Source organism: Poecilia reticulata, chromosome 8 (assembly GCF_904066995.2).
Source record: "Poecilia reticulata chromosome 8, P_reticulata-male-v2, whole genome shotgun sequence".
NCBI lineage: Eukaryota > Metazoa > Chordata > Actinopteri > Cyprinodontiformes > Poeciliidae > Poecilia > Poecilia reticulata.
In genome coordinates this window covers 8,539,495-8,563,059 of record NC_088837.1, presented here as the reverse complement: position 1 = coordinate 8,563,059, position 23,565 = coordinate 8,539,495, and the positions used below count along the sequence as shown (strand labels likewise).

General features: G+C 41.5%; 1 protein-coding gene across 1 annotated transcript in view; it reads left to right on the top strand.

The window, feature by feature from the left end:
* Window positions 1–23,565, top strand: part of myo15aa (myosin XVAa) — a 45,964-nt gene that overhangs the window by 9,892 nt on the left and 12,507 nt on the right. The window contains exons 5-43 of the mRNA XM_081609817.1: window positions 94–168; window positions 1,486–1,576; window positions 2,841–2,944; window positions 3,035–3,098; window positions 3,189–3,302; window positions 3,380–3,541; window positions 4,459–4,572; window positions 6,550–6,608; window positions 6,689–6,812; window positions 7,608–7,703; window positions 7,947–8,078; window positions 8,164–8,289; window positions 8,966–9,043; window positions 9,133–9,296; window positions 9,417–9,462; window positions 9,544–9,668; window positions 10,757–10,874; window positions 11,051–11,226; window positions 11,428–11,512; window positions 11,678–11,731; window positions 11,891–11,972; window positions 12,236–12,366; window positions 13,333–13,428; window positions 13,509–13,744; window positions 14,514–14,704; window positions 15,131–15,203; window positions 16,002–16,193; window positions 16,293–16,411; window positions 17,162–17,256; window positions 18,354–18,480; window positions 20,196–20,260; window positions 21,234–21,371; window positions 21,446–21,503; window positions 21,581–21,728; window positions 22,002–22,095; window positions 22,187–22,310; window positions 22,430–22,545; window positions 22,690–22,749; window positions 23,476–23,551. Of these exons, the coding sequence (XP_081465943.1) occupies window positions 94–168; window positions 1,486–1,576; window positions 2,841–2,944; window positions 3,035–3,098; window positions 3,189–3,302; window positions 3,380–3,541; window positions 4,459–4,572; window positions 6,550–6,608; window positions 6,689–6,812; window positions 7,608–7,703; window positions 7,947–8,078; window positions 8,164–8,289; window positions 8,966–9,043; window positions 9,133–9,296; window positions 9,417–9,462; window positions 9,544–9,668; window positions 10,757–10,874; window positions 11,051–11,226; window positions 11,428–11,512; window positions 11,678–11,731; window positions 11,891–11,972; window positions 12,236–12,366; window positions 13,333–13,428; window positions 13,509–13,744; window positions 14,514–14,704; window positions 15,131–15,203; window positions 16,002–16,193; window positions 16,293–16,411; window positions 17,162–17,256; window positions 18,354–18,480; window positions 20,196–20,260; window positions 21,234–21,371; window positions 21,446–21,503; window positions 21,581–21,728; window positions 22,002–22,095; window positions 22,187–22,310; window positions 22,430–22,545; window positions 22,690–22,749; window positions 23,476–23,551 (4,328 nt within the window). The remainder of the gene's footprint in view (window positions 1–93; window positions 169–1,485; window positions 1,577–2,840; window positions 2,945–3,034; window positions 3,099–3,188; window positions 3,303–3,379; window positions 3,542–4,458; window positions 4,573–6,549; window positions 6,609–6,688; window positions 6,813–7,607; window positions 7,704–7,946; window positions 8,079–8,163; window positions 8,290–8,965; window positions 9,044–9,132; window positions 9,297–9,416; window positions 9,463–9,543; window positions 9,669–10,756; window positions 10,875–11,050; window positions 11,227–11,427; window positions 11,513–11,677; window positions 11,732–11,890; window positions 11,973–12,235; window positions 12,367–13,332; window positions 13,429–13,508; window positions 13,745–14,513; window positions 14,705–15,130; window positions 15,204–16,001; window positions 16,194–16,292; window positions 16,412–17,161; window positions 17,257–18,353; window positions 18,481–20,195; window positions 20,261–21,233; window positions 21,372–21,445; window positions 21,504–21,580; window positions 21,729–22,001; window positions 22,096–22,186; window positions 22,311–22,429; window positions 22,546–22,689; window positions 22,750–23,475; window positions 23,552–23,565) is intronic.

Genomic DNA, 23,565 nt, shown 5'->3' with positions numbered 1-23,565 from the left:
AAAAAAAGAAATAATCTGGTGCTTTTTGTTTATTTCTGATTTAACATGTGCTCAGTTAGTTGACATTTTTACCTCTGCCTTTCTGTCTCGCAGGCATTTGTTTGCCATAGCAAATGCTGCTTACTCCAAAATGATGGATGCCAAAGAAAACCAGGTCATAATAATCAGGTAGGAAATGTGTTCACTTCTTTCGCTTTAAATGGCGATATTCACTTTAAACGAATTAATGGTCTTTTGTGACCTAAATCTAATAAAGAGTCTGTGGCAAAGCTTCAAAAACGTTCTGTACACGAGCTTTCTATAGGGCTACTTATACGCTTTTCAGATTTTTTTATGTAAAAAGAAAAAAAGGTAACAATTATGGAAACTTTTACTCCCATTTCACAATTATACACCTATTTGTGTTGATCTAGCAACAAAAAACAAAAATCCCAATAAAATGCATTCGTAATGTGATTCAATATTAAAAAGGTTTAACATTTTCCAAGGCAAATCCCATTTAGAAACTATGGAAGTGCTTTGCTATTTTATGCACAGATGCTTGAATGTATGAGGATTTGTGTTTGTGAAGAAATGAGCAGAAATTGGCACCTGACATAAAAAAGACCTCTCACACGACTCAAACACTTTAGCCATATTTGGAAGGAGACACCTGTAAGGGAAGCCCAACAAGGTCTGGGCCAGGAGCAGATTGTCTTTCAGAGGTCTGAATCTTTGTGTGTGGACCATCGGTTTGTGTGTGTGTGTGTGTGTGTGTGTGTGTGTGTGTGTGTGTGTGTGTGTGTGTGTGTGTGTGTGTGTGTGTGTGTGTGTGTGTGTGCGTGTGTGCGTGTGTGTGTGTGTCAGCGAGTGCGTGTCAAGGGCTAACTGAGGTCTAGTGTTCAGTGACCATTAACGGCCTGATTCTTAGCCAGGCAGGCTGCGAGCTGAAACCTTATGCTGGAAAGTTGTGAAGGTGCCGTAGTCCCTTAAACACACAAAACACACACCGTTCTACCGTCCGCCGGCGTGGCCTGCGTAATGGTGGCTCTTAGTGCTAATCCCTTGGCAGTGGCACAGCACTGGATGTTCGTGTGTTGGCCCAGCTGCATGTGAGAGACTGTTTCGGATACTTTAATTTTAAAGTGGAATTGAGTCTTTGCCTAATGTGAGCTGAAGTGAAGTGTTCATGTAACTTAGTCAATTAAGCCAAACACTTATCGAGCACCAACAGGGTAATAATGAGAATCAAATAACTGAAGTGTTTAAGTAAAGAAAAAGCTCTTTGTGTTTTTGGGAGATTTGTGTTTTAAACCGCAGGGACAGCAGGATTACTATTGGGGGTCTCAGTTTGATGACTACTAATTAGTTAACTTGCTAACTAAATATTTAGTGTTCAGTTTTGTCTTTAAAAGCCTGTTAAGTATATGTTATGCACGTATTAAAGAGTCTTTAAAAAGTTGATGTGTGGTGGATTGTCGGTGACAAAGTTTTAATGTGTTTCAGTGGGGAGAGTGGGTCTGGAAAAACGGAGGCCACCAAACTCGTGCTTCGCTACCTGGCTGCAATAGATCACAATTCAAATCCTGTGCAACAGGTATGAATACACATCCTGACCTGCACAAACTGACACTGATATACTTTGATAAGCCAAATTATGTGGATTGTAATCCCTCTCTCCATGTGTTTGTCTCCTCTTTTTTTTTAATCTATGATGGCTTTTCATGAGGAAAGATTGAGGTAGTCATCCTTTTACCATTCGTCTTACCTTCTGTTAATTAGGATTTAAATATGTGATGTGTTGTTAGCGTCCTTGTTTTAATAATCCTACTTGAAGACTAACAACATTTTGAGTGACTGTTACAGCGGCTGGTGTTTATTTTTCTTCTTTTACACTTAAAGCTTAAAGGTCTTGATGCACATCTTATTGAGATTTTTTCTTTCCCTTTGCTTTGTTTAACCCTAAGTATTCTTCCTGATTTCTGGGTAGTTTGATAACCTCAAACGTTAAAACTCCAGGACATTTTTACAAATTTAAGATTTTTGGGATAGAGTTTTTCAAAATGCTTTGTAGTTTTTGCATTTTTGTAAACAATCTTTACTTGTCTGAGTAATCTGTCTTAGATCTTCATGAAAGTTTGACTTCTGTTTCTTCATATTCTCTTGATAAGCAATTGTAGAAAAGCACAGTTCTCACAGCTCTTTTGTGCTAGTGCTACTGCATTTACACAACTGCTTATCAGTATTGGTTAATATTGACCAATCAATATTAACCCTTTCATGCATGAGTTATGATCCTTTGTGTCAGGACTTTTTTTCCCCAATTTTTTTTATTTTGTTCTTTTATTGTTCTTTAGGGTTTATCTGATGTCACAATAATTTTTTTTTTACCTGCAAGAGTCGTCTACAGTAGAAGGAGGGACCGGGCCGGTTGACGTGCTTTTTTGTCTGTCGGCCATATTGGATTTAACAAAAATCATTTCTTGCATTTGCAGCTGATGGCCAGTAGTTGATAGTGTATTTTATAATGCATTAGTGTCCAGTTCAGTGGTCTGTGTGCATTTATAACATAAAAACCACCGTAGTGACCATTATGCATGAAAGTTATCACTGCTTGGTCTCATTCAACAGTCCAACAAGTGACGGACATGTTTGATTTAGAACGGCTCGTTCTGAATGGATGTGCAGAAATGTTAGCTGACAGTTTCAGTGTCCGTGTGTGTGTGTGTGTGTGTGTGTGTGTGTGTGTGTGTGTGTGTGTGTGTGTGTGTGTGTGTGTGTGTGTGTGTGTGTGCGTGCGTGCGTGTGTGTGTGTCTGTGATCAAAGTGTGTGACTTGCTTTGTGTTTGAACCCCTGGTAGATCCTTGAGGCGGCGCCTCTGCTGGAATCCTTCGGAAATGCCAAAACTGTGCGAAACAATAATTCAAGCCGCTTTGGGAAATACGTAGAGGTCTACCTGGAGGAGTGAGTACGGAAGAGAAATTTTGATTCTTCAACTCCTTTGTAATCCTACTTATGCGTTATTTCCCCCCACGCTGTATTTTGTTTGTCTAGTGGTATAATCAGTGGTGCCATAACCTCTCAGTATCTGCTGGAAAAGTCCCGCATTGTCTTCCAGGTAACGTCTGACGCAGACACCACAGCATGATGTTTTTTTTATTCATGTAAGTTATCCGTCTGTGGAATGACCTGTTGATGTCTGCGTCAGGCCAAAGATGAGAGGAACTATCACATCTTCTACGAGATGCTGGCAGGTCTTCCTTCTCAGCAGAAACAGGCTTTCTACCTGCAAGACGCTGAAACCTACTATTACCTCAACCAGGTGAGCAGCGCAGCGTCTTCCTCACCGATCGTTTCATCCAGCGCGCTCTTCAGTTTAAACTCTGTCTCTGGTTAAAGGGAGGGGACTATTTGATAAGAGGGAAGAGCGATGCGGATGATTTCCGACGTCTGCTCTCTGCCATGGAGATCCTTCGCTTCACCCCCGAGGACCAGTCGGCCATCTTTAGAGTCCTCGCGTCCATACTGCACCTGGGCAACGTTTACTTTCAGAAACATGAGGTAATAACTCGAGCTTGATGACCTGTTTTGCAGTTATCAAGATCTCTTCATTTTGTAGGTGCTTACTTTTTGAATTGCTTTGTTTTAATCCAAACGAGTCTATTAGAAATGATTGTATTTCAGCTTTGGTTCTGTGTGTGACACATGGGATCAACTCTTGCTGTTGTCATCAATAGAACATCGATTGGAAAGATGTTGCCGCCGTTAAGCTGACATTAAGCTGCGAGTTGGAGAGTCAGTCCGATATTTAAATTTTTTTTATCAAACACTTTGCTGCCTTCATTTTGTTTCTCGTAGAAACTTGTAATGAGATCACACTTGAATCGAGTGTTTTCTACATGAAAGGCAGAAAACCAAAGAGATTTACCAACTGTTGTGACGCCAACTACTGTCAGTAATTGGTATTTGTCACAAAAAGTATATCCCGCTACACAATAAGCGTAACCACGGTGACAAATGGAGGAATATCCGTGGCACGATTATTAAAAGACGACTGGGTGATTTTCAAGAATTACTTGAAATGTATGAATCAATTTCCATCTGATATGAAATGATGTTGACATGTCACTTAAATCCTCCTCTGCTTTTAAATGACAGTCAGACTCCGTGTTGCGTTCACGGTCCCGTTCTCGTCCTCAGACTCGGATTTCAAAAGTTCTGAACTTTCCTGTTCGGCTCGTCGTGATTCAAAGCAGATTTAGGGATTAATGACACTCCAGAGTCTCCAACACAGGCCGTGACTGGGTGTTTATTTAAGTCTAAACATTTGGGATGACTTGCAGAAATAAATTATGAAATGTAATTTTTATTTTATTTACTTTGCAAGCTCGTCTTAAGCTCAACTCCTTCCACATTTAAGGTTGATTTCCCTGCAGTGATTTCTCAACACATTTTCCCTTTTCCTTGCTGCGCTGGAGGCCGATGGCCAGGAGGTGGCGTCAGTGGTGAGCGCGCAGGAGATCAGGGTGGTGGCAGAGCTGCTGCAGATCTCACCAGAAGGACTACAGAAAGCCATTACGTACAAAGTCACGGTCAGTGTCAAACCAGACTGAATTTTCTGTTTAAGAAATCTGTATTTTATTCCCGGATGTGTTAGGGATGATATGTCCTCCTCCTTTCCTTGTAGTTTTGCTGTCACTGTTTGACATCTTGCCTCCTCTGAAGGAGACTGACTGGTTCATGCGGCAGCAGCCTTGTTGTCTTGCTTACACAGGTGTGGTGACAATGAAAGCATTGTATTGGCCCCCAGTGTCCTTTACACAGACACAATTAGATGCATGTGCTAACACACACACACACACGCACACGCACACACACACACACACACACACACACACACACACACACACACACACACACACACACGCACGCACGCACGCACACACACACACACACACACACACACACACACACACACACACACGGAAAATAGACAACAGAAACTAAGTGCTGTCACTGATCTACTCCCATTGTTGTCCACCTGGTTTCCTTTGTTCTGTTTTTTCAGCATTTTCACAATTAACTTCTTTGCTATGCACAAACAAGAGGATAATTGAGAAGGGAGAAATTTATTTTGTTTTTATATATATATATATATATATATATATATATATATATATATATATATATATATATATATATATATATATGAAAAGATTGGGTTTTATTTGTGCTCTGTATTCCCTGAACGAAACTTTATTATCTGGTATGTCTCGACCAGTGTAGAGATATTTTTCTTTTTGCAATTCTTCTCTACAAAGTAGCTCAAAGTAAAGTCAAAATTACCTGTGAACGTCAACTATTAAGTGTGGCTTCAGATTCTCGGCTGGATTATGTCTGGACTTTGACTGGGCCGTTTGACCACATCACATTACTTTTATCTAAATGATGCTGCTGTAGCTGAAATGTTTTTTACATTTCATTGATGAGCCTCATCATTCTGAATCAAAACAGAAACCACGCGACCAATCACCCCTCCTCCACCTCCTGAAACACAAACAGTAGCCAGATGCTAATAAATAATTTATAAATAGGCACTTAAACCTTCTAAGAGGAGATTTTGTCCAAACTTTTTTTTTATGCCTCATCCATAGCCACACGAGCAAAACATGGAAGAAAAGTCGCATTTTGTCTTCCACTGGAGTCTTTCTAAGTGCTTCTCTGAGAAATTTGAAGTCCACTCATGTCAAATCTCCACAGATAGTTTCAGAAAATAGGAAGAAGTCTGATTTTGTTTTCCTTTGCAGTAAAGTAAAAGTTAAAGCACTTTTCTTCTTTGCTCCAGGTAGATCCTCAGCTAGAAGCTTCCACCTTCTGTCACTGTGGAGCCAAACAAAAGTTAGAGATAGGAGGCAAACTCTCCCATCCCCTTACGCTTATATGGGGAAATCGATGCTTTATCCTTTGTTTTTCACTTGCACATTGGATCCATGAGCCAAATCATGTGGCAAAAACAGAAATGTTTAGTCAAAAATAAAGGCTTTCCCACCAGCCAGCCTAGTTTATCCAATCCGATCGACTTGTAATCCTCCAAAGAAGGAAGTGATGGTGGCGAGAGGGAGAAATCTTACGTCCGCCACATGCTTATATACACAACACAAGAGCCTTTTGCATTATTCAAACTCTGATTACAAAGGTGCGCATGTAACGGGAGAGGAGTCAGCGCCACCGGCTCCTTCCTCTGGCTGGATTTGTGCGCACATCGAGAGGCTGTGTGTGTGGGTGTGTCTGTGCGTGTGCGTGTGTGTGTGCTGGTCAAGTGGATCTTTGGCAAAGGAAGCTCTCGAATCTCAAAGCGCTCTTTATCCGCCGAGTCGATGAGGTGGCGAGTAGAAGTGAGGCGGAAGAGCAAACAGGAAGCAAAGTGTGTGATGGAGACGAGGAGGAGGGAATGCTAAAAAAAAAAAAAACAGTGGGAGAATAAATGCAGTAAAATAGTGTCTCCAAAATGTTTAAGTGAACATTTGCATGTCCCTAAATGGGAATCATTGCTCGGTTTTCTGCCACAGGAGACAATGAGGGACAAAATCTACAGCCCTTTGAGTGTGGAAAATGCTGTTGATGCCAGGTGAGAGAAAATAGGTGACAAGACCTGGCAGTTCACACATAAGCCCCTCCTGACTGTAGAAATTCATTTTGACTTTTTAGAGATGCTGTTGCCAAGATCCTGTACTCGCTCATCTTCCACTGGTTAACCGAGAGGATCAACGCTCAGGTGTACCCTCGCCAACACAGCCTCTCCATCTCTATTCTGGACATTTATGGGTTTGAGGTAGGCAAGTGTTGCAGATTTTGGATTCTGTTGGCGGAGAATTAAATAAAGAAACTGTCAGGAGTTTTGGCTAATTTTCCTCTGCCGAGGGCAAAGGCGGTCGTCGCAGTACGGCAGAACTGAGCTCGTTCTGTTACACAGATTTCGTGGGAAAAAACCCCCAACGTGATGACTGATCACAGGAAGTAGCAGCCTGAATTTAGCACAATAGGTCGCTTGTTTTGGATCCCGTTATCACACCAGGCAGAAGGTTTCCAGAAGCCATAAATTCAGGGCAGGCTGTGCATAACTCCCAGGTCTAAATGACCTGGAAATATTGTGTCCCGTCAGACACAATGTGATTAAAAATTCTAAACTGAAGAGTTATTACATAGATCTTTGACTTATGTATTTATTCTTTTGTCGTAACTCGTTGATATATATATTAAAAAATAGCCACACTGGTTAAGAAATCAAGGCTTTGCTAACAATTAGGATGGTTTCTTTGTAAGTAAAAGTCTCATGTTTTGTAACTAAAGGTTTTTAGATAGTCTATACAGTGTAGAATATATTACTCGACTAACTTTGCTTATTCTAAAGTGATCTCAATGTAAAAAAAAATAAAAGATATAACGGTTTAAGGGTTTGTTCAAGTTTTGGGGAACCTGCAGCTCATTCAGCACACCGGTCAGCAGAACCGCGAGCCGCTCTCTCACTTTCCTGTGCTCAACTTTAGAGAGATCAGATCCTAAACAATCGTCTGATCGGGAAGATCACACCTGAAGACTCACCTGCTGTGTGTGTTTGTGGTGACAGGATCTGGCCTTCAACAGCTTCGAGCAGCTCTGCATTAATTATGCAAACGAGTACCTGCAGTTCTTCTTCAACAGGATCGTGTTCAGGGAAGAACTGGTGAGTCTGCGGCGCGCCTGCGGAGTGGCTCGGTTTTACACACACACGCACGCACGCACGCACACACGCGCACACACACACACACACACACACACACACACGCACACACACACACACACACACACACACACAGACTCCCCAAGAAACTTGGGATCTCGCAGAAAGCAGCGACTGCATGTGCAGAGACGTAAAATGGATCCCCGTCTGAAACGTGTGTGTGTGTGTGTGTGATCGCGCTTGCAGGAGGAGTACAGCAGAGAGCAGATCCCGTGGCAGGACATCACGTTCAGTGACAACCAGCCCTGCATCGACATCATCGCCGCTAAGCCTCATGGGATACTGAGGATTCTGGACGACCAGAGCTGTTTCCCCCAGGTGAGGAGCGTCGCGCCGCCGTGTGCAAAATGTGCAAAATATACAAATGACCTTGTAAGTGTGAGTCGTGCTAATTTGTTGCCAGGCAACAGACCACACTTTTCTGCAAAAGTGTCACTATCACCACGGCCACAATCCTCTGTATGTGAAGCCAAAGATGCCGCTCCCAGAGTTCACCATCAAGCACTTTGCTGGTCGGGTCACCTACCAGGTACTCAGCCGCTCGTAGCTCATCTGGTTGATATTTCAAACCAAAATTAGGCATTTAACAAAAAAACCTTCAGCAATCAAACAACTTGAGCTTATTTTTTTTTGTCAACTCCAGACATTTTTGTTGCTTTCAATCAAACAATAACTTTCTTATAACACAAAATAAGTCATATATATAAAAGTAAAATTATGTTTCCTACAGTTATAGACCCCTACCTGAACAGTGTTTGGGTGCATTTGTTTTCAGATCTTGGGGTCAATGCTTTAAAAGTACCTTTCATTGCATTTACAGCTAAAAATCTTGCATGAAGGCCAAAAAGCGTTATTTTTTCTGAACCGGGCCGGGCTCTACTTACCAGTTAGAGAGATATTAAGACATTTGGTTGCACTAGATTGTATTTGATTAAAGAGGGCTCAATACAAATACAAGTTCCCCCTTTTAGATTCATGTTATTTTGTAAAAAAAATACCATGAACCGTGTTTTTTTGTTTTGTTTTTGTTTTTCTTACAAAATAACTGCTGTAATGGCCTACTTTGTGTTGGTTTATCACCTTTTAAAAAAGCATTAAAGTTTGAAATTGTAACGCGAAAAAAAAAAACTTGAAATGTTTAGCGGGCGTGAATACTTTCCTGTTTCTATTTTATCATTTGATAATGCCAGATGTCTCTGATTCAGGTTTATAAGTTCCTTGATAAGAACTACGATCAGGTTAGACAGGAAGTGTTGGACCTGTTCATTCAGAGCAGAAACAAGGCAAGTCCAAAAATGACGCTTAATTCAAAAGTATACTCAAAGGCCAGTTGCTGATAAGTTGAATAAAAGCCGTGTGTTTGCGTCTGTAGATGGTGTCAAGCCTGTTCCTGGCTCACGCAGACGCCATGGTTCAGCAGAGAGGAGGAGGAGGCCACATGAGGAAGAGCAGCTCGGTCACCAGGAAGTACCAGCCGCCCACCGTCAGCAGCAAGTTCCAGCAATCGCTGCTGGAACTCGTGGAAAAGATGGAGAGGTGAAGCGGACTGGCTGTCAAAAATGCCAAGGGTCAAATTAACCAAATTAGCTCTAGATTTAAAGGAAAACAAGCTTCGTGTGTGACGTTTCTATAATCTCTTCATTCTTTCATTTTCAGGTGCAACCCTTTTTTTGTCCGCTGCATCAAGCCAAATAATATGAAGGTACGCCGTCTACGTTCTGTGTGCGTTTGAGCTCTTGGCGGATTCACGTGTGAACCGGTGCGTTTGTCCAACTGTGAACAGCGGCCGGCCGTGTTTGAGGACGAGCTGGTCAGCAGCCAGCTGCGGCACTCCGGGGTCCTGGAGACCATCAGGATCCGCAGGGAGGGCTACCCGGTCAGAATGCCATTCTACGTCTTTCTCTTCAGGTATTGGACGAGAAGAACCACCGAGATGTGCCTTTAGCAGCACCTATGAGACGTTTTAACTAAACTATTTGCAAAATGTAAGAACTAACTGACGACTTGTTCAGAGACGTTAGACTTTTACGACGTCAGAAACGTCTCACAGAAGACGTGCAGCAGAAAAAGTTTGAATGACTCCTGGTTCAAAATTTAGTGGACGACAGAAAACTAGTAAAAAAAAAAACGCTGATGTGACTTTTGTTGTGTTTCATTCCCAGACGAAATGAGATGTTACTATAAACTATATATATATATAAAAAAAAAACATGTCCTTTTTATTCTCACTGTCTAAATCTAATCAGAATATTTAAGATGGACTTTTGGTAGTTTCTAATTAATTCATTTAAGTGGATTTGAGGGATAGCAGTGAATTTATTTTAAGGCAGCTCCTCACAAGCCGCCTCTTTCTGTGGCATAATGATAAAAAAAAAAAAAATAAATTAGCCAAGATATCTGGAAGGGACTTGCAGATCCCCATCGGTCTTGTTTATTCTTGGGAATAATTTCCAGATGCCAGATAATTCCACATTTATCAGATTTAGCAATTATATGCATACAGAGCTCTGGAAAAAACTAAGAGACCACTTACAATGATCAGTTTCTCTGATTTCACTTTCTATCTGTGTATGTTTGAGTAAAAGGAACATTGTTCTTTTATTCTATAAACCACTGACAATATGCAAAGATTTATTAGCAGAAAATGAGAAATGGTCAAAATTACGAAGAAGACGCAGGGCTTTCAGACCTCAAATAATGCAAAAAAAACAAGTCTGTGTTCATTTAGAAACAACAATGTCGATGTTTTAACTCTGGAAAAGTTCAGAAATCAGTATTTGGTGGAATAAACACGAGGTTTTAATGGAGTTCAGTGCAGTGGTCTCTTCTTTTTTTTTCCAGAGCTGTATAATTAGCATGAATGAGAAGGTCCAATAATCCCACCGGTCGATTTTAAAAACCCTCACCGGGGCTCCTACATTAAATTAAGTTGTGGGGTGTAGTTTTTTTATTTTGTTTTATTTTTTCCTCTCAAACTGGCAAACCTTCTCTCTCAGGTATAAATCTCTGGTTGGACTCAAACAGCCGCCTCCAGCAAATGGAGAAAACTGTGTGATTATGCTGAGCAAGCTGTGTCCCCTCCGACCCGGGGCCTTCCACATCGGGGTCACGAAGGTGAGGCGTCACCTCGACCATGTTCTCCTGCTGCACATTCATTGTGTCCATCCTTCTTTTTTTTCTGTGAGTTTACGCATTGCATTTGAAGGTGACCTTTTTGTTGTGTGTGTGTGTGTGTGTGTGTGTGTGCGTGTGTGTGTGTGTGCGTGTGTGTGTGTGTGTGTAAATGGCAGCTGTTCCTGAAGGAGGACGTCTACCAGCTGCTGGAGTGCAAACGAGAGCGATGCCGAGAGCTCGCTGCGCTCACGCTGCAGCGCTACGCCCGCATGTTCTTCGTCAGGAAGCGATTTGTCGAATTTCGCAACAAGATCATCGGGTTTCAGGCGCACAGCCGGGGCTACCTGCTCAGGTGAGACGTGACTTCAACATGCCAGAATACAAGACTTTGTGTATTTTTGGAACGCTAAAACTCAGGGTAACTACGGTACAATTTTGTATAAAAATGTGTTAATATATCAGAAAGGTTAGGAGGCAACTGGAAAGGTTTGTTCTTTTTTTTTATTAATTAGATCAGTTTAACTGTGACTTAAATTGTCGTTCTCCTCTGTAGGAAGCACTACGTGAAAATGAGGGAGAGTCTGGTCCGATTCCGCTCTTATGTGCGAATGTATGTCAACCGCAAACAATACATAAAGGTGCATCCACTCTCTTTTCCCACGCAGCGTCATTTGCTTTTTATGAGTTTTTATGAGCATATTTTTTTTTAGAAAACAAATGCAAAAGATTCATTTTCATATTTTGTTTGTTTGTTTTATATCCGATCGACATAAATGGAAATAAAAAGTGCGATCTGTTTCCAGATGAAGTTTGAAGCCAAGAGAAAAGCTGAAGAAGAGAGGAGGAAGAGAGAGATGGTAGGATGGATGCTCCCCTAGAACTTACATTTAAACAATATACTGTAAATATTAATAAATATGTTTTTCCCAAATATGTTTCGTAGTGCGCAGGGTAAATCTGTTCTATTTGCTTTAATTTTTGCACACACACACACAAAAACTGAACCACTCTTTCAGGAGCTGACGAAGCGCGAAGTGGTGAACGTCACTCATCTTGTGATTCCTGCAGAACTCGGCGCTCTCCTGCAGACGGCAGCAGGTGGGTAGATGTTCATCCTTCACATTAAGTGTTCGTCACATGATGAACCTACTCATAATTTATGCTCTGAGACTCTGGCAGCTCGTTATGGGTGCGTGATCAAGCTGGACGGGAGCGATAGTAGTTACTAAATAAAACAAAAAGGGGAAAAAATGTGAACTTTAATGGCGTCTTCGAAGAATCCCAAAATAACCTGTGTGGTCAGCATCCTGATGGTGCACGGAGTGTGAACTGATCTTTTTGGGCTCTCTGCGTTGCCGCAGTCAGGAGGGAGCTGCACGCAGACTGCTTGGCCCTGCTGCAGGCTCCTCACATCCAGGAAGAAGCTCAGCTCACGTTGCCCCTGGACATCAACAACCACCCGTTTTACCGCTACGTACAGGTCCACTTCAGGGTAAGACGTTCATCAACCTCCTCACAAAACGACAGCCTGATTATTAACCACAGACAGACTGCAGTCCAGTGCTAGTCAACGTCTGTCATGTTCCAGCCACAGACATCAGTGTGTTTTGGGATACAGGGATTTTAAATGAACAGACACAAAGTTTTGCATAACTCGGCCATAAAAAGCTCATGATTTTCCTTTAAACATTTCTGCTGTGGCTCTGACTGTGTGTTTAGGCTTGTTTTCACGACATTTTATTCCCAGATTACCCTGTAATTAAGCACAATCTTGATCATGATGAAATCTAAATATGTTTTATTCACCATCAAAATATGAATATTTAATATTACTGATTAAAAAGCAGATCTATTATTTAAAGCCCCCTCACCCTGCCTTACCAGGATTACTCGAACCACAAAAATAAGAATAAAAGATCATGACAACATCCAAATAAATTCAGAAACAAATAATTGAGTTCTTGATGATGGCATAGTGACGATGATGTTCCTTTCCAGGTCTGCCATGATTTCACCTTTGACCTGTGTGCTTTGTTCTTTGGTCCTCTGTATGTTCTCTGGTTTGTTCACTAATCTTTTTCATCAAATATCTGCAGTCAGAAACAAAACGGCTTCAAAAGAATGCAAAATAATTAGATTAAATTAAACTCAGTTGGACTTTATTTATTAAATTTGCAACGATGGAAGGCAATTTTTTTATTTAGTGACATAAGATTAAAATGGGCTAAAAATAATTAAATTTTAATTTGTAAAGAACGCTGAAAAAACACATTTTTGTATCTGTAAAGAAACAAAAGAAAACAGCAAAAGTTTGAGGGCTATGGATATTTCTAAAGTTGGGTCTGGTATCAAGACAATACTGGTGGAAAATCTCTCCTTTAAAGGATAAAATCTCTTTTGGATTAGTCAGATTGTGTTCAGTTCAGAGTTATAAAACTTTAACAATTTGTTGTTGCAGGATCCAAAATTTGGGATGCTAATGGTTCCTCTGGAGTTTCCTCTAACCAAAGTGGAGGACGACCTCAGGAGAGAGGCTCTGGAACTTTTCAACATGGTATTCTGACCAAAAAGAAAAATGCTTTACTATCAGAAACCCACCAGTTCACCATTTTGACTTTGTCCTGGCTTCTTCAGGTTTTGCGGTTTATGGGGGACCCTCACCTGAACGGGGCTCAGGAGAACCTGTTTGGGAATTATGTCATCCAAAGGGGGCTGACGTCTCCAGGTTTACGAGACGAGATCCTGGCTCAGGTCGTCAATCAGGTGTGGAGAAACACGAACCTCGAAAACGCAGAGAGGGGCTGGCTGCTGCTGCTGGGGTGTGTTTCCAGCTTCGCCCCTTCGCCCAAGATGGAGAAACATCTGCTGAAGTGAGAAACAAAACCCCAAAAGGTTTTATTTTCAAATAAAATGTTAAAAAAATAAAAATAAAATTTAAAATAAATGTTTTTGTTTATTTAAAATTTTCTAAATTTTTATGTTTAAAATGAAATATATATATATATATATATATATATATATATATATATATATATATATATGTGTGTGTGTGGTGTGTGTGTGTGTGTGTGTGTGTGTGTGTGTGTGTGTGTGTGTGTTATTGTAGTATGGAGAGCCATTTCAGCCAAAACTAAATAAAGAAATAAATAGGGAAAATAAATGAGTAAAATAAATAAATAAATGAGTAAAATAATTTCTACATTTATTTATTCCCACATTCATTTATTTCCCCTTTGAAAATGAAAAGGGACAATTAAACAAGGAATAAATGAAAAATAGGTAAATGAAAAATGGGTAAATGAAGAGGGAAAAATGAAAAGTGGATAAATCAAACTGGGAAATTGAAAAATGGATAAATGAAAAAGGGATAAATGAAACAGGTTAAATGAATCCAGGAATAAATAAATGTATAAATGAATAACTATTAAAAGGGAATAAAGATGCCAATTACTCTTTTATTTATATGTTTTACTCATTTATTTATTTTACTAATTTATTTATTAATTTTCCCTATTTATTTCTTTATTTAGTTTTGGCTGAAATGGATCTCCATATAAAAGTACATCATCTACAATTTTAAAAGAAAGCCACTGAAACAGGCTTTTTCCTTAAACCTTAATTTTGTAAATCGTTGCTCAGGTTTGTGTCAGATCATGCCCCTGCTGGTTGCCAGGCGCTACTGCAGCACAGACTCATCCAAGCCAATCAGAAGATGCAGCAAAGCCTCGGCTCCTTCCCCGAAGCTGCGCGGACCTATCCGCTGTCTCTGCTGGAGTGGACAGCCAATAGGAAGAAGGCAAACATGGTGCTGCAGGTGCACTGCTTTGACGGTGAGACGCTCGTCTACAAACTGAAAACCTTTATGTTTCTTCTCGAGAAAATAGAAAAACTGCATGAAAGTCTATAAAGGTGAATAGTAAATCAAATGCAATTTTAGAAATGTACTTCCTTACATCTATTTTGAAAGTTTAAAATGCATTGTTAAAGCAAATACTCTTAACTGCTGGTTTGTACGCAGCTTTTTATCAATTAATTGAAAGGCCATGCTCAAAGAAAAAGAGGCCATATCCACCAGACATCACTATTATTCAGCGAGATCAGTTACAGCCTCATTATCCGGCCACTGATTTATTCATTAGCAGGTCGTATCAGGTGAACGCATTATCCGGTCTCTACAGAGCTGAAAGGATTTTTCAGAAGAAAAATAAATAAAATAAGGCCACAGCTTTTTTTATTTTGCTACTTTTTTTCTGCAGGAGGATCCTTCCTGTGTCCCGTTCATCCCTGGACCAGCGGGGAGGATTTAGCGGGACATATCCTGCGTCACAGGTGCTAATATGTGTTTTTGGGGCAGTCTTTCAGAAAAACAATGTGATCCATCCATCCATCCATCCATCCATCCATCCATCCATCCATCCATCCATCCATCCATCCATCCATCCATCCATCCATCCATCCATCCATCCATCCATTCATTCATTCATTTTCTTGGCGGGGTCACCCTGGACAGGTCGCCAGTCTGTCGCAGGGCATAGAAATTGGTATTTTCAATTTATAGAAATTGAAAATGCCTTTTATTCAGTGTTTAGTGTTTGATTATGCTAATTATTTCAACAATGTTAAAATTTATATAAAATATTTTTTAACATTACAGAATAAACTCGTGTATTTCTCTCGAATTCCAAATCCAGATTTTGTGATTTTCACAATTTATTCACAGAAAATTTGACATTTTCAAATACCAAAAGGGGCAGGTCCTGGTCAACAACAAGTTATAACATATGTTAACATTTTAACTTAGTCCAGAAACCACTATTTTGTGAAATATCCCAGCCTTAATGGACCTTGAAATCCTCTCCACCAGTTGTTCTTGTTGTTTTTGGGTTCAGGTAACAACCTAAATACTTCCTCATATTGATGCTTGCCTGAATTGAACAAACACGGGAGGGAATGGCTATCTAATTACCTTTTGAAACATATTGTTGCATATATAAATAAACAATTTAAATAACTCCATAAGATGTGTTTCTTACCCTCCGCTGAGGTCGGTTTATTTATTTATTTTTAATTAATGTGGAGGATGCTGCAGATAACAGTCAGGCTTCTGGCACTGTTTTGGTTTTGCAGAGGAGTTTCCGACTGGTGGAGGGGGAGTTCGGTTCTGATGAAGGAGCAGAGCCAGTGGGTGGAGTTAGCCGGCCACGACTACGTGCTGGACCTGATAGCCGACCTGGAGCTTCCTGTGGACTTTCCCAAGCAGAAGAGCTACTTTATCATCAGCACTGATAATCCAGCGAAAGTCAGAGCTAATACCAGCCTGTCAGTCTGCAGAATACACTCAGTAGCATTAAATCCAGTAAAGAAAACCTCTAGCATGTGTTTGATATGGCGGATGGATTGTTTCCTCTCTTTTCCCAGCACCTTGTTGGGCAGCGGCTTCGACTCAGACGAGGAGCTTCCATCTTCCTTTCCTCTCAGCAGCAGCGGCAGCAGACCGGCCTACAGCCTGCCTGACTCTGATGGCTACTACAGCCACGGTGCACAAACACACACTGAGTAGTTCACAGAACGAGTAGAGAGAAGATCCGACCGACAAGGGGCTCTATACACAACTAAAACCAATCATCATCACAGTGAAACTTGTTGTCTTTTACTAGTACAAAATACGTTTTTAGGTAAAAGGGTGATTATTACACTTTCTCCTTTTTACTTGCATAGATTTCTGTGTTCAGAGTTGACAAATACTGTAATGTAAAATAAAATAAATATCTGAGCACAAGCAAGTTACCAAGTTTCCAGCTCAAGATAGAGAATCCGGTGATGTTTGGAGAAATGTCCTGATAGACTGCCACCCTAACCTGCGATTTACAGCGCTCACCCAGCATAAAGTAGTACAACTAACTAGATTTCAGATCTTTAGTTTCTATTCAAAATTAATATTTCCTATGGGATTCTACTCTGCAAAGTACGATACATGTCGCGGTACGTCGCCAACTTGTTGATTTCATGCTAGAGGACTTGATGTTTTCCTTAAAAATCATAGTGATCATACAAACTACCAGATGTAAGACGTCTTCGTTTCATGGTGTATTCATTGTTTAGCCTCAGCTAATCTGAGTAAAGCTGCAGATTTTGTGATCGCAGTTCTACTATTAACTTTGTTTTCACTTTGTTATGGTTGAAAATCAACCCCGTGAAAACTTTATTTGTTCTCGTTGAGATGCTGATTAAAATCTTTTCAAAGGGGGCTTCACCCATCATTATCCTGCCTGTTTTTCTGTGTCCAGCAGAGTCAGACACGTTCAGCGACGGTCAGACTCAGAGAGGAATGGACCGCTACCTGGACAGCCTGTTTGACCCGGTTCTGTCAGACGATGGCGTGGTGAGTGTTCACACTGACGTCCTGCAAGCGACGCAAATATATTCACTTTCTTCATTTGAGCCATGATGTCGTTCCCTGCAGATTCTAAAGTTTTTACAACATAACTTTTACACGTATCGTTTTCCTTCCACTTCACAACGATGAGCTACATCGTGTTGGTCTTTCACATAAAATCCCAGTAAAACAGGTTGAAGTTGCTAGTGGTGGCTAAATATGAAAAAGCACTGGCAAGAAGCTGCAGCTGTATTTTCAATAGATTTACGGATTTATCAGTAAAAAAAACAAAACAAAATGAGAACGCATCAGTTTAGTCTTACAGGCTTGAACAAGTAGCCAGCTAAAGTCCTGCGAGTGAATGGAAACGAGTGCTGATGGACGGGTGGAACATGTGATCTGGCGTCTCTGTTTGTGCATGAATGGGGTAGACGATGAGGATGATTAGGTTTCTGAAGGACATACCGCATATGATCGCAACAGCAGGCAGAGAACTTTAACGTGCAGGTGAATGACTCTCTTCTCACCACAGCTTATTGTGTATAATGAAAAAGAAAAGAAATGGACACGAGGTAGATTTTTTCCTGCGTATTTTCATATGTGGCAGCTTGCTAGCTTATTAGCACAAAGCATCTTGAATGGCGGGGATCTCAAAAATAGAGAATCTGCAAACCAAAGTTATTTTTGCACAAAAAAAAAACTTTAAAGGTTGAGATGTGTTGCAGAAGTGTACATTTTGTGTCCTAACAAGTGTGTGTCTGTGTGTGTATTTGAGCATCGCCTACAGTGTGTGTGTTTGAGCATCGCCTACAATGTGTGTGTTTGAGCATCGCCTACAGTGTGTGTGTTTGAGCATCGCCTACAGTGTGTGTGGTCGAGCATCTCCTACAGAGTGCGTGTGGTAGCACCTGGAGCGTATTCGGTTCCTGTGGCTCCACTCGCTCTCTCAGTGAGGGTCTGAGTCATGCAGCACTCTACGTCTCGTGGTCTCTTTGCTTTTAATCCCGTTCTCTGTGTTGTTTAAACTCCAGTTTGTTTGTTTTTTTGGGAATAATTTTTTTGTTGTTGCTCTGCCCGATCCAAATGACCTCTCTGTCGGCAAGAACATGGAAAAGGCCGCCTTGTCTACGAGGATGAAGGGAGGAGGAGGCGTCGGCGCCGCAGGGGAAGGCCGTGGAGAGGGGCAAGCAACTCCCACCCGGCCTTATCCGCCGGGGATTCGTCCTGGAGGTGAAACTCTGAACCTTCCTTCTGCTTTCCGTGTAGTTTCTGTTCCGACTGTGCAGGCCATTTCTTTATTTTGTATTTCTTCTGCATTATTTTATTTTATTTTTTTACATTTCTGTCCATAGCTCTACTTTTATGTTGACAGTGTTTGTCTTGGTGTGAATCCTTGAGACTTTAGTAAGATTCCTCACTAGTTCAAAATGCGCTGAGTTGATTTCTTTTAGTCTTATTTAACACATTATAGTGATTTTGTTTTTCTTGTAAAGGCTGATAAACTCTGCAGGGCTGTTGCTTAAAGATTCAGGTCCACGGATCAACACCCCTAATCTGGCGATTAGGAGCCACAATGAGCACCAGCCTAATTCATAATGCATCAGTAGCCATCCACTGCAACAACAGGTGTTTTTAAATGACACGGCTATTGCTTCACTCCTAGTTTCCACATTTTTATTAATAAAATAATCTTATTCCTACTACGGCCGCCGTCTTTACTCTTCTCATTTTGTTTCTACTTCTTTGTCTTTGCGACTTATAACTCATTCATGAGTCGTCTTGTATAATTGTTGGATAGTTGGTGGTCAGAAGAAAACTGAATATATTATCAACTTAAAGTAATACTAGGGTTAACAAGTGATTGGCGTCTGTGTGGGGATTAATTGTGCCTTGCAAAAGTGTTCAGTAGTACATAGTTGGGATGTTAAGGCAGTGCAATGATCCCTAAACATACAACTGGAGCAGCAATTGGCTGGTTTACATTGCAACATATTTATGGGCTCAGCAAACATCCAAATAAGGGTTCGTGGCAAAACTAACTTTCACATCCAACCAGCTTGACTTCTGAAGAAGAACAGACAACATTTCACTTTGGATAGATGGACAAACTGGATTTAAATCACCAATTCAATTCAGTTTGTAAAACGTCTACTCCCAATACATGCCAAAGCAGCACCATCAGTTGTTCACTCTTTTATAAGTTTTTTATCTGTTCACAGAAATATTTAAATCTCTGTCATGTAGATTGATTATTTTACTGAGGATTAAGGCACTGAATACCTGTAACCACCCACCAGTGCTCCAAACCTGCAGTAGGAAACATTCACTTGACTCTGATCTTGTTCCCCACCCGCTGCTCTTGAAGCTGTCCCAGTGCTCCCAATGGCCGGAGGAATGATGCCCCCCAGGCCAGTCCCCTCCCACCACCATCACCAGGAACGACACCAACAACCAGAGGAAGAGCCGCAGCAGCCTGAGTACCACCAGTACAACCGTCCCCAACAGCCCTACCCTCCGCCCGCCTCCCCCGCTCCTGCCACTCGCGTGGCGCCCGCTCCTTTGCCCGCTCGCGCCCCCGCCTCTGTGCCCACGGCCGCCCAAGCAGCTGCCAGGGAAACGGACGCGTCGCCTTACAGCGGGAGCGTCCCGGGCCTGCCGGGGATGACTGCTCTCCCGACGATGCCCGCAGTCCCGGGCTTACCCGTGGTGACAGGTGTGCCAGGTATAAGGAGAACGAGGCATGTGGCTCTCCAGCATGTGTGGCCTGAAACGAGTGGGCATGGTGGACTTCACCTGCGGCTCTAATCATAATTCCCGCCTTTCTAAGGCAGTTCTAAACCTCCAGTGTGTCTTGTTGCGGTGAAATAAACGCACGCTCGGCGTTTTACTTTGATGCAATTGCATCGCTGCTGTTTCACCGTAGATTTCTTCCTCGTTTTCCTCAGGATCGGAGCAGGTGGTGCTGACTCAGCAGCAACAAGCCATCATCAACCAGCAAGCCATCATTCTGGTGGGGATCATTTAATGTTGCTGTTAGTTCCCATGCTGTAGTTACACAAAGTGAATAATTGCAACACTTTATTGCTTTGCAAATAATACGACCAGGCTCAGCCAGGGAACCAATGAAAGATGGAACAGGAAAAGAAGAAATGGGTTTTTTTTGTGTGTGTGTTTTTCTAGTAAGAAGAATGTAAATAAGGCAAATTAATTATGATAAATGTCAAGCAAAGTGATCAAATGAAGCAGAAAGATCTGCAAAATACCCAACATAACGCAGAACATTTACTGCAGCATCTTATAGAAAAGAATTACCACTCAATCTATAACTCACAGGCGTAAATTAATATCCAGGATGAGCCCCAACAATTGCCATAATACTGGGGAATTACATTACATTTTCTGTAAATGTATAAGCCGATTGTTATGATAAAAACGCTTGACAGGTTGCAAAACTGACAAACCCAAATCGTTATTCAAAATTAATATCTTCATCTAAAGTATCTGCTCAACACGTTTCTCTGAGCAAATCAGAGTTTCATCCTGGAGGACGTCTAGAATCACAATTTGTAAAAGTTAAGACAAAATGTTGATCAACGGCCTAAACTACCTAGAAAATCTTCATAGGAGTGTAAACAAGCCTATTTTTAATAATTATCTTTATCAAACTAGCCTTGCAGTATAATAAATTCATAATTTTTGGCTTTCTAATCCTTGCCAGATGGTCAGACGTTAATCGTTTCTTTTCTTATCCGTTCTTGAATCTCTTTAGATCAGGGCCTGATGCGTTGCTTTCTGAGACATTTGAGCCTACTTCATGTTGTCAGACAGTTTCTGTCTAGGTGATGATTCCTTCATAGTGATGATGAGGAAGTAATTAAGCCTCCGCCAACTGAAAAGCAGCTGAAAAGAAAAGACAAAGTGAACTTTACACTCACTTCCTACAGAACAGCAAAGCTGTAATTCCTAATGTCGATCTGGTGCAGGCGCAGCAGATGACCATGCAGGCCATGGCGATCCAGCAGCAGATGTTGTCTTCCTTCCCTCCCGTTGCTCCAGCGCCGCTGACACCACCGCCCCACCACCACGCAAACCCGCCGCAGCGCTCGCACACACCGAGCCCCGTGAGTAAACACATCCCACAATATGCCGATTTCATCAACTTTCAAATGTCGTCTTGGTTCTTGTTTGTCTGCAGGCCAAAGAGAGCGGCGAGTCGCACAAGTCCAGCCCTGCTGTCGTCCAGCGGAAAACGAGTACGTCTTATTATATTCCGCAAACGTAGACGTTAAGCTTCTCTGGCATTTTCTCATTTTGTTGGCGTATTCTCCAGGTACGACACGTGGGCCGCCTCCCGAGGATGTGGTCCGGTCCAGTGTGAGCAACACGGAGCGAATCGACCCGAGCCACGACATCAAGGACATTATCAAGCAGCACCAGCCTGCAGGCGCAACGTCCTCTGCTGGGTCTCCAACGCAAAGGTGGCGCACTGGGTTATGCCAGCCCAGATAGACTTATTGAATTAAATCATCCTCGCATGTTTCAAGAATGCTGAGTAGGAATCGGGTAACAGATTGTTTTGCTTTCGTTTCCTGGGATTTTCTTTCAATCAGATTTAAACTTATTTTTCATCCAGCTGAATCTGATTGGTCAGATCTAAAAAACAGTGTTTAGTTGAGGGATTTTTTTAGTGTATATAAAGAAATTGCATGATAATCCAGTATATATTCGTCGTTATTTTCTTGTGCGTGCAGAAAAAGTGACGGGAAGAAGTTTGCCAAGAAACCTGACCCCCATGATGAAGCTATGGAGATCCTTAAAGATCAAATGGCAAATCCCCCGCAGCCGGTAAATCTCAACCCTTTGTACAAGTTTAATGCTACATTAACACCAACTAGCTAAAGAAAGCAAATGCTACTTGCCATTTCCTGATGCTCAGTCGCAGAAGAAGCCTCCACCCTCCCAACCTAAGGAAGAGGAAAAAGTCAAAGCTGTCAAGGTAGCCAAGCCTCAACCTGCAGAGTCAGCAGCCAGCTCCGTCATGATCCCGTCCCATCCTCCAGGTGAGCCTTCCCAAGCACTAGACATTGGAACAAACAGAAAAATATGCTGCACATTTTACCCTCGCACAGTTTAACATAAAGAGGAAGTCTGTTTGGACTTCATTGGTGTGTCTCTCCAGTCTCTAGAGAATTACCAGTGGAGGAGGAGAATATTCAGACTCAACTCCACGGCAGAACCAGTGATGAATATTACACCTACTCTAACGTCCCCTGGAAACTCTTCATGAGGAAGGAGGTGGGTTCCAGATCTTTTCTCCTCAATTTATTTGCATTGCGAGTAAATGCTTTGAGAGATGGGAATAATGGACACTGGATACCACATTTTGTATCTCTGTGATTCTTACTTGTCTTGCTGTCATTGTTTTTTGTTTTGATGCAGGTTTTCTACCCCAAAGAGAACTTGAACAACCCTCTGATCCTGGACCTAATTTTCAGACAGGTTGGTCAGAGACGTTTGTGAACATCGATTAATTCATTTCAAATTGAAACAGGCTCATGTGATACTTTAATGAGTATGTGGGATATTGAAGAATTACAAATTATTAATAATAAATAACCAAAGATGGAGCAGGAGGTTAGTCCTATTTCCTTGCAGAAAGAAGGTTCTGCGTCCAAATCCATGTATTTTTCTGCATGGAGTTTGCATGAGATCTCTCCAGTGACTCTTTATTTATCCTCAAAGTCCAAATGGTCACTCCAAATTGCTCTTGGGTATAAATTAGTGTGTTTGTTGTTTTTTTTGTCATGCGTGTTTCTGCGTTGCTCTGTGATGGACCCGTGCAGGAAGTTCTCCTTTCTCTCGTCCGATGACCGTTGAAGATTGGCCCCGGTCTGCCTCCGTGCCACTGCAACAATTCACTCTTGCCAATGACGGATTTGTTGATTTTTAAGTAATTATTCAGATCAGGAATGAAGTTGTGCAGGATCAGTTCTAAAATAACAAAAGAGTATTGTTTAATCTGGTACCCGAGAGTATTTTTGACAATTTGACACAAGCTTTGCAGTGGACACCACAAACATGTCAGAGAAGGTGATATGGTCACAACTAAGTCGGTCTAAGCTTTTAGACTGACACGTGGAAGAAAACAAACACCGTCTCGACAAGTGAAACATGCTGACGGCGGCATCTTGCAAGGTAATGCGTGTTTTCGTCTCTCTTTTGTAGATCGTACACGATACCTTCTCCGAAGCCTGCGTCCGCATCACTCAGGAAGAGAGACAGAAGATGAAAGACCTTTTCGGTAACAAAAAAAAA